The sequence below is a fragment of the Aulonocara stuartgranti genome, assembly GCF_965226115.1.
Source record: "Aulonocara stuartgranti genome assembly, chromosome: 16".
Taxonomy (NCBI): Eukaryota; Metazoa; Chordata; class Actinopteri; order Cichliformes; family Cichlidae; genus Aulonocara; species Aulonocara stuartgranti.
Window position 1 is genome coordinate 31,928,635 of NC_138952.1, and position 13,635 is coordinate 31,942,269.

Sequence of the window (13,635 nt, forward strand, 5' to 3'; positions counted from 1 at the left end):
GCATGGTTCACTGAGTATCCCGCAAAAGGACTTACGTCACTCTGGAGATCGTAGGCCTTTCTGGCCTGAACCACATCATTGGAGTCTGGCAGGCACGTCCACTGGTGCAGGTGAGTTCTGTAGTTGAAGTCGTTGACTTGGATCTGGCATTTCTTGGCCAGTTCCAGATTGAGCATGTCCACTGGCAGGTTGAACTTGGTCTTGGACTTGTTGAAGTCCTTCTTGTACAGAGCATCACTGGCAATCTTGGCTGAGTTCAGAGCCAGCATGACGAGGGGGTCGTCCTGGATGCTGCGAGCACCGATGTGGTGACCAACTTGCTTACGGTATCCTGTCTTGTACTTGTACTGGATAAAATTAGCCGAAAAAAAATTTATGTTACAAGTAGAACAATGCTTAAATTATGTTAAAGTGTCAGTAAACAGACACTTGGTACAGTATGACCACTTACGTCACTGATGATTTCCCTGGAGGCCTTAGCAGCCTTTACAGAGATTGCATCCACAGGGAGGAAATAGCCTTTCTTGATAGTTTCTTCATATCCTTGTCTGTATAGTTTCTGCAAAATAAGACATATGCACATTTTTTTAACTAAACTTCAACCTTTACTTTAACTTTCAATGTTCTAGTTTTGGCACCTAATTATAAAGTGATAAGGTTTGCTTAAGGGATCATATTCGCCAAGTCTACTGTAAGAATATCAGTGTGCTAGTAACTCAAGCCAAAGCATTCTGAATGAAGCTTAATGTCTTAATGAGTACACTTAACTCCTAACAGGTATTTTCCATTTTTTTGAAATTATTATAAATATTGAAAATATTTTGAAAGTATTCTTGTTGACATAATAAATCATGCTCTGAAATGATACTAACTTTGCTCATGGTTATTGCATTTTGTTGTGAGAGGACGATCTCAGGAGTGTCAGGTTTAATGTGCAGCGTGGTCTTGTCCTTCTCCCATGCTTCAGTGTAGAGGCGCTGGAAAAAACACAAATAATGCAGCGTTAATTAATGATTCTGACAAAAGTGATAACCAGATAGAAATGGCTTTGAAAGTCTTTAATGAAGAATTCTACCTTGTTCATGGTTAGGGCGTTATTCTTTGCCAGCACAAGATTCATGGCATCTACTGGGCTGGTAAATGGAACTTTGCTGGGATGCTGGCGGTACTTCCTTTCACTCAAAACTTCTTCAGCCTTCTTAGCTTTCTCCACATCAAGCGAGCCAATGGGGACCCAACCCAGGCCCTGGAGCCACTTCAGGTCAGCTTTGTAGACAGCCTGACATACACGGCAGAACAGCCTTGTGATATACTTTTAGTAGCACAAACACAGAATTAAAAAGCAATAAAAAGAATCATGAAAACAACTATTACATCACTCTGCAGGTCATATGCATGTCTGGCCTGGACCACATCATTGGAGTCTGGCAGGCACGTCCACTGGTGCAGGTGAGTTCTGTAGTTGAAGTCGTTGACTTGGATCTGGCATTTCTTGGCCAGTTCCAGATTGAGCATGTCCACTGGCAGGTGGAACTTGGTCTTGGACTTGTTGAAGTCCTTCTTGTACAGAGCATCGCTGGCAATCTTGGCTGAGTTCAGAGCCAGCATGACGAGGGGGTCGTCCTGGATGCTGCGAGCACCGATGTGGTGACCGACCTGCTTACGGTATCCTGTCTTGTACTTGTACTGGATGAAAAATAAAATATTATCATCAATGTCTTTGAACAGTTTTATACATTGTGTATGATGAATTTTATTGATTATTATTTTCTTATACATTTACATATTACCAAGCCCTTTACAGTGCCGTATCAAATCTATTATACCTATATCGCACTATTATTTATTCTTATGTAAATAATTCAGATTAAAGACACACATCACTGGCAATGTCCCTGGAAGCTCTCGCCGCAATGACGGAAATGGCATCATTGCGCAGATCATAGCCCTTCTTCTTGGAGTCTTCATATGCCTGCTTGTACTTTTTCTGTAAGGAAACACAATGATCCAACAGATGGAAGTTATATACATTTAAAATTCATAAGTGATGTGAGTCTTTCTACACCACAAATGCCTACATACCACACTGTAGTTAACGTTGTTTGCTTTGGCCAGAAGGACATCCATAGCATCGGGCATGAGATGGATCTTTGTCTTCTCGTTCTCCCAAGCTTCAATGTATGCTTTCTGCAGTAACAAAAACAGATAATGAGCAACTGTTTACATTACTACTTGTAAATGTATATATACATTTTATAATAACTTAATTTAAATACAACATCCAGTATGGCTGACGTAGATTTCAAATGGGATTTCATACCTTGTTCATAACCTGAGCATTGGCCTTAGCCAGTACTATGGGCATGTCTTCAGTGGATATTTTAAACTTGTAGTTGCTCGGGTGCTGACGATACTTTCTCTCACTCAGGATCTCACCAGCTTTCTTCACCTTCTCAACATCTAATGAACCTATTGGCACCCAACCAATACCCTGCAAAATCTTCAGATCCTCCTTGTACACAGCCTTGAGGAAAAAAGGATTTATTATGATTAAAAATATTCTAAAACTGGAAAATATATTTATTAATTAACATGATTATTTTACACCACTGAAATTCAAAGACTCACATCACTCTGCAGGTCATATGCATGTCTGGCCTGGACCACATCATTGGAGTCTGGCAGGCACGTCCACTGGTGCAGGTGAGTTCTGTAGTTGAAGTCGTTGACTTGGATCTGGCATTTCTTGGCCAGTTCCAGATTGAGCATGTCCACTGGCAGGTGGAACCTGGTCTTGGACTTGTTGAAGTCCTTCTTGTACAGAGCATCACTGGCAATCTTGGCTGAGTTCAGAGCCAGCATGAGCAGAGGGTCGTCCTGGACGCTGCGAGCACCGATGTGGTGACCGACCTGTTTACGGTATCCTGTCTTGTACTTGTACTGTGAAAATAATGATTGGAGTTAGCGGGGTCTGATATTTAAATATAAAAGTTTATCATTGTTCAGATCCAGTGAGCTTACATCACTGGCAATGTCCCTGGAAGCTCTGGCTGCAATGATGGATATGGCGTCATTTCGCATATCGTAGCCCTTCTTCTTGGAATCTTCATATGCCTGCTTGTACTTTTTCTGTTCATGATCACAAAAAACAGATTTTAAACATGTAATAAAAACAAAAAATAATAGTGTTCAGAATCATGAATACTTAAATACCTGCCTTGACATCTTATCAAGATATTAATGCAATAAATTCAATGATCTGAATTAATTATTCAAAACAAATGTTTAAATTGCTTAAACAGTAAAACGTTTTAATTTCCTACATACCACACTGTAGTTAACATTGTTTGCTTTAGCCAGAAGGACATCCATAGCATCGGGCATGACATGGATCTTTGTCTTCACGTTCTCCCAGGCTTCAATGTATGCTTTCTGTAATCATGGAAAAATGTAAACACTATCAACCATGAAGCTGTGCACAGAATCATTTCTTTACCATGTCAGCATTAGTACTTCACCAGAGTCATTCTGTATTAGTTATACTTTGCTGCATTTTGAGTGTTATTGAATTTTTACCTTGTTCATAACCTGAGCATTGGCCTTAGCCAGTGCTATGGGCATGTCTTCAGTGGATATTTTAAAACCATATTTGCTCGGGTGCTGACGATACTTTCTCTCACTCAGGATCTCACCAGCTTTCTTCACCTTCTCAACATCTAATGAACCTATTGGCACCCAACCAATACCCTGCAAAATCTTCAGATCCTCCTTGTACACAGCCTAGAAAAAAAGAAAGAAAGTGTTGTGGCAAAAGTTGGCAGATATACAAAAAACTATATGTAGAAATATAGAATATAGAAACTGTATATATATATAAATTATAAATATATACACACATCACTCTGCAGGTCATATGCATGTCTGGCCTGGACCACATCATTGGAGTCTGGCAGGCACGTCCACTGGTGCAGGTGAGTTCTGTAGTTGAAGTCGTTGACTTGGATCTGGCATTTCTTGGCCAGTTCCAGATTGAGCATGTCCACTGGCAGGTGGAACCTGGTCTTGGACTTGTTGAAGTCCTTCTTGTACAGAGCATCACTGGCAATCTTGGCTGAGTTCAGAGCCAGCATGAGCAGAGGGTCGTCCTGGATGCTGCGAGCACCGATGTGGTGACCGACCTGTTTACGGTATCCTGTCTTGTACTTGTACTGGATGAAAAATAAAATTATATCATCACTGCCTTTAAACAGTTTTATACATGCTGTACAATGGGTTTTATTATTTAAAAAAATTCATGTATGCATTAATAAGCCCTATAAATCAATATCAAAACTAATATATTTGCACTATTATTATGATACAATTAGTATATTTTTTTATGTAAATAATTCAGATTAAAGACACACATCACTGGCAATGTCCCTGGAAGCTCTCGCCGCAATGACGGAAATGGCATCATTGCGCAGATCATAGCCCTTCTTCTTGGAGTCTTCATATGCCTGCTTGTACTTTTTCTGTAAGGAAACACAATGATCCAACAGATGGAAGTTATATACATTTAAAATTCATAAGTGATGTGAGTCTTTCTACACCACAAATGCCTACATACCACACTGTAGTTAACGTTGTTTGCTTTAGCCAGAAGGACATCCATAGCATCGGGCATGAGATGGATCTTTGTCTTCTCGTTCTCCCAGGCTTCAATGTATGCTTTCTGCAGTAACAAAAATGAAAAAAAAAAAAGACAAAAAGTACTTACATTGTGACCTCTGTGTGAATTTTACAATAACTTAATTTACATACAACATCCAGTATGGCTGATGGAGGTTTTAAATGGGATTTCATACCTTATTCATAACCTGAGCATTGGCCTTAGCCAGTGCTATGGGCATGTCTTCAATGGATATTTTAAACTTGTAGTTGCTCGGTTGCTGACGATACTTTCTCTCACTCAGGATCTCACCAGCTTTCTTCACCTTCTCAACATCTAATGAACCTATTGGCACCCAACCAATACCCTGCAGCATCTTCAGATCCTCCTTGTACACAGCCTGGAAGAAAAAACAAAAACCAAGAATGATTTGCAATGATTGAATCTGGTGGACAACAAAAACGATATATAGTAAAAAAAACACGAGTCCTGCAATATAATAATATTTTCATAATATAAATTATTAAAATATACTCACATCACTTTGTATGTTATACGCATGTCTGGCCTGGACCACATCATTGGAGTCTGGCAGGCATGTCCAGTTGTGCAGTCGGGTGATGTAGTTGAAATGGTTGACTTGAATCTGGTTCTTCTTGGCCAGTTCAAAGGCCATCATGTCCACTGGCAGGTGGAACTTGGTCTTGGACTTGTTGAAGTCCTTCTTGTACAGAGCATCACTGGCAATCTTGGCTGAGTTCAGAGCCAGCATGAGCAGAGGGTCATCCTGGATGCTGCGAGCACCGATGTGGTGACCCACTTGCTTACGGTATCCTGTCTTGTACTTGTACTAAAAAAGCAATAGTGTGACGTTTAGTCACCAAACAGCATATTAGAATAAATGTTCACATAAAGCAATACAGCAAAGAGAATATAAACTGACACTTACATCACTAGCAATTGTAGTGGAAGCTTTAGCAGCTTGGACGGCAATGGCATCGCTACGAAGATTATGGCCCTTCTTCTTGGATAGTTCATGATCCAACTTGTACAGTTTCTATAGCAAGAAATAATGTCAACAAGGAAACCATGTCTACCTTCAAATGGACATGCTAATAGTATTAGTGTAATTGTTTCCCTAACTGTCATCCATATCATTACAGACAGGAAACTGCATATTATACGATACCTCACTGTAGTTCTTCCTGTTTTCCCGTGCCAGAACAATGTCCATTGCATCAGGCATGACATGGACTGAAGTCTTGTCTTTTTCCCAGGCTTTGATGTAGGATTGCTAAAGAAGCAAAATGTAATTATCGGCTTCACATAAAGTAAAGAGAAAGTACTTTTCAGTTATATTCATGACCAGTGTTGGGAAGGTTACTTTTAAAATGTAACTACAGATTACAGATTACATGCCCCAAAATGTATTTTGTAACGTATTCCGTTACGTTACTCAATGAGAGTAAAGTATTCTGATTACTTTGGATTACTTAATATATTATCATGCTTTTTACAACTACATGAATGAACTATTGCTGTGTTACTATTACTGAAGGTTACTCGCCATACCAATACCAACTAGATTTTTAAATCTTGATATAAAATGAGTAACAGTAGGTGGACATTAGGTAAGGCTGCACTTATTGCAGCGATCTTGTATAGAAAACTGTTCCGCGCATATATAAAACAGGTCCGCGGCTCCGAACCGTAGTAAATGGTAACATGTGCCGCGAGATTGAGACACGGGCATTAGAGGCTCTTAATGCGTGTTTTGTTTGGGTTTCCACCGGCGTGGAATTACCAGAAATATAGAATTCATAGTCTTATGAAACAGGAAAAGACTGCCGTGTAATCCATTCATTTCAACAAAGTAACTGTATTCTGAATACCACCTTTTTAAACGGTAACTGTAACAGAATACAGTTACTCATATTTTGTATTTTAAATACGTAACGGCGGTACATGTATTCGGTTACTCCCCAACACTGTTCATGACAGATTCTCTTCTGTACCTTATCCATAATCTGGTTGTTGGTAGTGGCCAGTGTCAAGTCCATAGAGTGCATATCTTTGGTGAATTTGAAGTTGGTAGGAGGCTGACGGTACAGTTTCTCATTGAGGGCCTTCCCTGCTGATTTTACTTTCTCAACATCCAGCGATCCAATAGGGACCCATCCTATTCCTTTGATGTAGTGCTCATACTCACTCTTGTACTGGTTCTGCGGGGAATACACAAATGTTTATTTCACAGTGGTAGCAATTGTGTAAAATTGTTATCTGTTCAAACTTTTACACATACATCACTGGCAATAAACTGCATGTTACGAGCAAGTTCCAGGTTCATGGCATCAGGCAGGAGAGCATTAGTGTGCTGAATGTGTCTGTATCCAGCCATAGTCTGAGCAGCAGAAGCCTGCTTGGCATGGACCACACTGAGCATGTCCACTGGGGAGTGATACTTCAGCTTGGCCTTGTGGTAGTCCTTCTTGTAGTTCTTGTCACTCTGCATCTTTGCCAACTCCATGTAGTGAACCAGCAGAGGATCGTCCTGGAGGCTGCGGAAGCCAACATGGTGACCTCTCGCCTTCTCATAAGCCAATTTGTACTTGTACTGTAATAATAAATACACACTTGGTCAGCATGTGTGATGGGCTGTAGGAAATAAACCCCTTGACTTGCTACATTTACTTTATTTTCTACTTACGTTGCTGGCAATGGTGGTGCCAGCCTTGGCAGCCAGAATGGGGATAGCATCTGCTTTGAGGTTGTAGCCTTTATTAGCCATCTCCACAACACCAGCTTTGTAAAGTTTCTGAAATTACATATGACTAAGGTAAGTGATTTGCATTATTAACAGCCTAATAAATAACAAGACTCAGCAGGTTTATTAATTTGACGGATTCCCCTTACATTGCTCATATTGAGGGCATTAGCCTTTGCAAGGAGAATCTCAGGAGCATCTGGCATAATATGAACAGTCAGTTTGTCCTTTTCCCATGCAGCAGTGTATGCTTTCTGCAAGAAAAAATCATTAGAAAAATCAAATATTAGTGTCAGTTCTGAACAATGTTTTTGACAATATTGTGTGGCTTTGTTCTCCAATTAAAGTTAAAAGATTTCACCTTGTTCATGATCTGATTGTTGGCAGTAGCCAGAGTCAAGTCCATGGAGTCCATCAGCTTGCTGTACTTGAGGTTGGATGGATGAGTGCGGTATTTCTTTTCACTAAGAATTTGACCGCCAACTTTAGCAGTCTCAACTGAAAGTGATCCAATAGGGACCCATCCTATTCCTTTGATGTAGTGCTCATACTCACTCTTGTACTGGTTCTGAGGGGAATACACAATTGTTTTTTCACAGCTATGCACAATAAGGGCAGTAACTGTGTAAAATTGTTATCTATTCAAATTGTTATACATACATCACTGGCAATAAACTGCATGTTACGAGCAAGTTCCAGGTTTATGGCATCAGGCAGGAGAGCATTAGTGTGCTGAATGTGTCTGTATCCAGCCATAGTCTGAGCAGCAGAAGCCTGCTTGGCATGGACCACACTGAGCATGTCCACTGGGGTGTGATACTTCAGCTTGGCCTTGTGGTAGTCCTTCTTGTAGTTCTTGTCACTCTGCATCTTTGCCACTTGCATGTAGTGAACCAGCAGAGGATCATCCTGGAGGCTGCGGAAGCCAACATGGTGGCCTCTCGCCTTCTCATAAGCCAATTTGTACTTGTACTGTAACAATAAATGTGCACTTGGTCAGCATCTGTAATGGGCTGTAGGAAATAAACTCCTTAACTTGCTAGATTTGCTTTATTGTCTACTTACGTTGCTGGCAATGGTGGTGCCAGCCTTGGCAGCCAGAATGGGGATAGCATCTGCTTTGAGGTTGTAGCCTTTATTAGCCATCTCCACAACACCAGCTTTGTAAAGTTTCTGTGAAAACATATACAATGACAGAAAGGTCACGCTACAGTTAAGGATCATACATATATTATATAGCCATGGCTTACAGCATAATGGTTAGATAAGATATAGATGTTAAATCATATAAATAATTGAATAAATAATAATAAATATAATTTGTAATGCCTTACATTGCTCATGTTCAGAGCATTAGCCTTCGCCAGCAGAATCTCAGGAGCGTCTGGCATGACATGGGTGGTCACTTTGTCCTTCTCCCAGGCTGCGGTGTATGCTTTCTGTAGGTCAAGAAATCAGTGAAAGGGGTCAATCACAATTTTTATCACAAACAAGACTATCTCTATTTTGAGACCCTATACAACACATCTGAAAATACTGCACCTTGTTCATGATCTGGTTGTTGGCACTAGCCAAAGCCAAGTCCATGGAGTCCATCAGTTTGCTAAACTTGAAATTTGATGGATGAGTGCGGTACTTATTTTCACTCTGAATCTGACCGCCAACCTTGGCAGTTTCAACAGCAAGCGAGCCAATAGGGACCCATCCAATGCCTTTGACAAAGCTATTCCAGTCAGATTTGTAATCATTCTGGGAAAAAAAGTCATGACGCAAATTAGTTCCAAAGTAAAGATAAATGATCTTTTGTAGTTCAAATCTGGTTTTTATTATTTTTTTAAAATGGCATACATATGACTATCTTTGCTACTTACATCACTTGACTGGAGGTTCATGGTTCGACACAGCCGCAGGTGCATGTTGTCAGGGAGAAGCAAGTAGCTGTGAGGGATCTTCTTGTATCCAGCCATTGTCTGAACAGCAGAAGCCTGCTTGGCATGAGCCACACTGAGCATGTCCACTGGGGTATGATACTTCAGCTTAGCCTTGTGGTAGTCCTTCTTGTAGTTCTTGTCACTCTGCATTCTGGCCACCTCCATGTAGTGAACCAGCAGAGGATCGTCCTGGAGGCTGCGGAAGCCAACATGGTGACCTCTCGCCTTCTCATAAGCCTTTTTGTACTGGACCTAAAGAAAAAAAAAAGAAAAAGTGATGTGTTGATTCTTTCTTTTTTACAGTTAAATTTAGTTAAATTTATTACATGCATTTATTACATACATTGCTGGCAATATGCCTGCCGTGCTTGGCATGCAGGATGGGAATAGCATCAGGCTTCATGTCATATCCCTTGGCAATGTCTTCCACCCACTTGTGCCTGTAATGACTCTGCAAATAAACAGCAAAGTGTTACAACAACTTTTTGCACAACTATGCTCATATACACCTTGAACCTCAGGAAATTGCTATTGCTTCAACTTGCATATTCAGTTAAATAATTTGTGCTCTAACCTCGCTAATAGTCTGGGCATTAAACTTAGCCTGGAGAAACTCGGGGCAGTCAGATGGCAGATGGTAGGTGTGCATGAACTTCTCTCCAGAAGCTTTGTATGTAGTCTAGTCAGAAAAAAGAAACAACAGTGAATGTTTAAAGAATCTCTACATAAGTATCTTCTGTTAAGAAAAGGGATTCTTACGATGTCCATCTGTTTAGTGTTGGCCATAGCCAGAGTCATGTTCATGGCATCGGTCTTGCTTGTATATTTGAAATTACTGGGGTGCTGGCGGTAATTTCTTTCATCCAGTGCAGCTTTAGCGGTTTTGGCTTTTTCAACATCCAGAGAACCAATAGGGACCCATCCTATACCTTTAGAGTAGCTGTTGTAATCTGACTTGTAGACATTCTGTGGGTATTTAGAGAAAATCTAAATTAATCAAAGGTCATAATCAAATATATACATATATGTAATGCTATATATGTTGTTCCAGGATGAGACCAATATATAAAGATAATAAGATGAAAAGAATACACACGTCACTCTGAATCTCCATCATGTTGCGACACAGCCGCAGGTGCATGTTGTCAGGAAGAAGCAAGAAGCTGTGGGGGATCTTCTTGTATCCAGCCATTGTCTGAACAGCAGAAGCCTGCTTGGCATGAGCCACACTGAGCATATCCACTGGGGTGTGATACTTCAGCTTGGCCTTGTGGTAGTCCTTCTTGTAGTTCTTGTCACTCTGCATCTTTGCCACTTGCATATAGTGAACCAGCAGAGGATCATCCTGGAGGCTGCGGAAGCCAACGTGGTGGCCCTTTTCTTTCTCATAGGCCAGCTTATACTTGTACTGTATTAAATAAAATGCAATATAAGTAATATTATTAAATGCATTAACATTTAAAAATTATTATGAAAAGCATAATTCCAGCTTACATTGCTGGCAATGTTTCTTGAAGTTTTGGCTGCTACGATGGGAATGGAATCCTCTTTCATGTGATGTCCTTTGAGCAGATCTTGGCGGTGAGAATAAGTGTAATAATTCTAAACAAAAAGATAATCAGCGATATTGTTACAAAAACATTCACAATTAAATTTCTTTGTATGTTTCATATGTGCTTAAATCAATCTGCAGCTAACCTGGCTGATGTTGGCAGCATTGTATCTGGCTTGCAGAAATTGGGGGGCATCAGGAGGGAGATTGTAAGTGTGCATGAACTTCTCTCCGCTGGCTTTGTACTCTTTCTGTGTAATTACAGTGAAGGCAAGAATTTATTTCTTCTCTGAAAAGGACTAAATTTTAGATATGTAGCATAAGTCATTATTTTGTTTTGTCCTTCTCACCACATTCATGATCTTAGCATTGGTCTTAGCCAGTTCCATGCTCATGGAGTCAGTAGCACTGGTGAACTTGATGGTTTGAGGGTGCTGTCTGTACTTTTTCTCATTCAGAGCTGCTGCTGCCGTTTTGGCTTTTTCAACCTCCAGAGAACCAATTGGAACCCAGCCAATACCCTTGACCGAGGTCTCATAATCCATCTTGTAGTTGTGCTGAGAAATAGAAAAAACCCCAGAAAACAAGAAACTATTGTCAGACCAAATACCATTTTTAGAGAGTCCATACGGTTTATATTGCTATTAAGTCACAAGCATTGTTAATAACATACATCGCTGGAATTGTAGTTCATGGTGCGAGCAAGTTGCAGACCCATAGCATCAGGGAGAAGAAAGTATTTATGGTGGTGCTGCTTGTAGCCAATGTAGGTCTGCACTGCTGAAGCATGTTTAGCCTGAACCACACTGAGCATGTCCACTGGGGTGTGATACTTCAGCTTGGCCTTGTGGTAGTCCTTCTTGTAGTTCTTGTCACTCTGCATTCTGGCCACCTCCATGTAGTGAACCAGCAGAGGATCGTCCTGGAGGCTGCGGAAGCCAACATGGTGACCTCTCGCCTTCTCATAAGCCTTTTTGTACTGGACCTAGGAGTTAAAGCACATGGAGCTTCCCTAGTTTTTTATATGTAACAATTATTTAAAAAGTGCAGCAAATTTGGTCTTTCAGAAAACTTACATCACTGGCAGCATGTCTGGCAGCTTTGGCAGCAACAATAGGGATGGCATCAGGCTTCAGGTCATAACCCTTAGCAATCAGCTCCTGCCAAGCAAACTTGTAGTAATTCTGAAATCACATAAAACATATAAACAATGTTTAAGGCATGTATCCATTATAGCTTTACGCAAACATGAACAGATGCACACACATACTGTGGCGATATACAGTTATATAAGTTTTAAAAGTGAGTTGAAAAAATATTTTATTTATTTTGCTTTTTTTATGTGCATTCGTCACCTTGCTGATGTTGTAGGCATTGCACTTGGCCTGAAGGAACTCTGGGACATCCGGGGGCAGAGAGTACTTCTGATGGATCTCCTCTAGACCTCGCTTGTAGAACAGCTATAAAAGAATAAATGTAACAGAGCAGAAATTAAAAGAAAGTAAGAGCAAACAAGAATCTTCCTAAAAGGGATCTTGGAAAAATGCAGAAGGAATTCGTTCTCCAGTATGAACAGTGACACTTGACTCACATCGCTCCTCTGAAGCTGGTTGACTTTGGCCTGCATCATGATGGGGTGGTCGTCGATAGATGTGAATGGGATCTTGTCTGGGTGTGTTCTGTATTTTTTCTGAAGGAAAAGAGTAAATAAATATTATTATTTTAATGACCTATCAGCTCTGAAATATGCATTTTGTTATTACCATGAGAGTAGATGTAAAGAAGCCATGTTGCACACATACCTCATTGAGGATCTCTGCAGCTTTCTTAGCCTTTTCCACTTCCAATGAGCCATATGGGACCCATGGAGTACCTTTGGTGTAGCTGTTGTAGTCAGCCTTATACTCATTCTTTGGTGCAGAGAAACACACAAAACCAAAACAAATGTTGATGAATATTTAAGCCCACAATAGCACATCAGGACATGTTTTCATATTATGATGAAAAAAGCAGAACTTTAGCAAAACTGAGCAGTTGGAGTCTCTAAAGTCTGTTTGGACTTACATCACTCTGGATAACGTTGGCTTTCTTGGCCAGATCCAGCAGGACGCTGTCAGGTGGAAGGAAATAGTTGGTGCTGATGCTCCTGTAACCAGCCATGCTGGAAATTGCCTGGGATTTCTTAGCCAAGGTGACTGACAACATATCCAGTGGTGTATGATACTTGGTCTTTACTTTTTCATAGTCTTTTTTGTATTCACGCTGTGAAGATATAAACAAGAGATTACTCAGTTGCCCTTCTTTTTAACCCCCATAAATTAATATTTATTAAAAATATGACATCAACTAATAACTTACATCACTCTGGATTTTGGCCAGATGGACAGAGTGCAGCATCTTCGGATCGTCGTTAATACTGAGGGCTCCAACCATCTTTCCCTTGTTCTTCTCATACTCCTTTTTATATTTAACCTAGTAATGAACAGAATTTATCATGGATTAGAATACATAACAGGTACTGCAGGTAATTTATCTGTTGAAGCAGTTGTTGAAGTAGGATACTTACATCACTGATGGCGTTTGTGTGAGCACGGGCAGCAAGGATTGAGATGGTATCCCCTTTGATCTCAAACTTTTTCGCTTTGGTTTTCTCCCAATCATACTTATAGCAGTTCTGCAAGAAGAAAGTGTGCCATTCAGGAAATTGAAATCGACAGTATGAGAAATCAAAGCTGAT

At 40.4% G+C, this 13,635-nt stretch overlaps 1 protein-coding gene across 1 annotated transcript in view; it reads right to left on the reverse strand.

The window, feature by feature from the left end:
• Positions 1–13,635, reverse strand: part of neb (nebulin) — a 66,336-nt gene that overhangs the window by 34,089 nt on the left and 18,612 nt on the right. Inside the window, exons 19-62 of the mRNA XM_082508778.1 lie at positions 13,465–13,572; positions 13,257–13,370; positions 12,963–13,160; positions 12,701–12,808; positions 12,490–12,588; positions 12,254–12,358; positions 11,975–12,082; positions 11,572–11,883; positions 11,249–11,455; positions 11,045–11,149; positions 10,841–10,948; positions 10,443–10,754; positions 10,106–10,312; positions 9,921–10,025; positions 9,690–9,797; positions 9,287–9,598; positions 8,958–9,164; positions 8,750–8,854; positions 8,481–8,588; positions 8,076–8,387; positions 7,777–7,983; positions 7,565–7,669; positions 7,359–7,466; positions 6,954–7,265; positions 6,667–6,873; positions 5,841–5,945; positions 5,601–5,708; positions 5,190–5,501; positions 4,848–5,051; positions 4,610–4,714; positions 4,407–4,514; positions 3,897–4,208; positions 3,577–3,780; positions 3,328–3,432; positions 3,022–3,129; positions 2,629–2,940; positions 2,321–2,524; positions 2,083–2,187; positions 1,880–1,987; positions 1,375–1,686; positions 1,076–1,279; positions 873–977; positions 452–559; positions 36–347 (exon numbers count right to left, since the gene is read on the reverse strand). Of these exons, the coding sequence (XP_082364904.1) occupies positions 36–347; positions 452–559; positions 873–977; positions 1,076–1,279; positions 1,375–1,686; positions 1,880–1,987; positions 2,083–2,187; positions 2,321–2,524; positions 2,629–2,940; positions 3,022–3,129; positions 3,328–3,432; positions 3,577–3,780; positions 3,897–4,208; positions 4,407–4,514; positions 4,610–4,714; positions 4,848–5,051; positions 5,190–5,501; positions 5,601–5,708; positions 5,841–5,945; positions 6,667–6,873; positions 6,954–7,265; positions 7,359–7,466; positions 7,565–7,669; positions 7,777–7,983; positions 8,076–8,387; positions 8,481–8,588; positions 8,750–8,854; positions 8,958–9,164; positions 9,287–9,598; positions 9,690–9,797; positions 9,921–10,025; positions 10,106–10,312; positions 10,443–10,754; positions 10,841–10,948; positions 11,045–11,149; positions 11,249–11,455; positions 11,572–11,883; positions 11,975–12,082; positions 12,254–12,358; positions 12,490–12,588; positions 12,701–12,808; positions 12,963–13,160; positions 13,257–13,370; positions 13,465–13,572 (7,728 nt within the window). The remainder of the gene's footprint in view (positions 1–35; positions 348–451; positions 560–872; positions 978–1,075; positions 1,280–1,374; positions 1,687–1,879; positions 1,988–2,082; positions 2,188–2,320; positions 2,525–2,628; positions 2,941–3,021; positions 3,130–3,327; positions 3,433–3,576; positions 3,781–3,896; positions 4,209–4,406; positions 4,515–4,609; positions 4,715–4,847; positions 5,052–5,189; positions 5,502–5,600; positions 5,709–5,840; positions 5,946–6,666; positions 6,874–6,953; positions 7,266–7,358; positions 7,467–7,564; positions 7,670–7,776; positions 7,984–8,075; positions 8,388–8,480; positions 8,589–8,749; positions 8,855–8,957; positions 9,165–9,286; positions 9,599–9,689; positions 9,798–9,920; positions 10,026–10,105; positions 10,313–10,442; positions 10,755–10,840; positions 10,949–11,044; positions 11,150–11,248; positions 11,456–11,571; positions 11,884–11,974; positions 12,083–12,253; positions 12,359–12,489; positions 12,589–12,700; positions 12,809–12,962; positions 13,161–13,256; positions 13,371–13,464; positions 13,573–13,635) is intronic.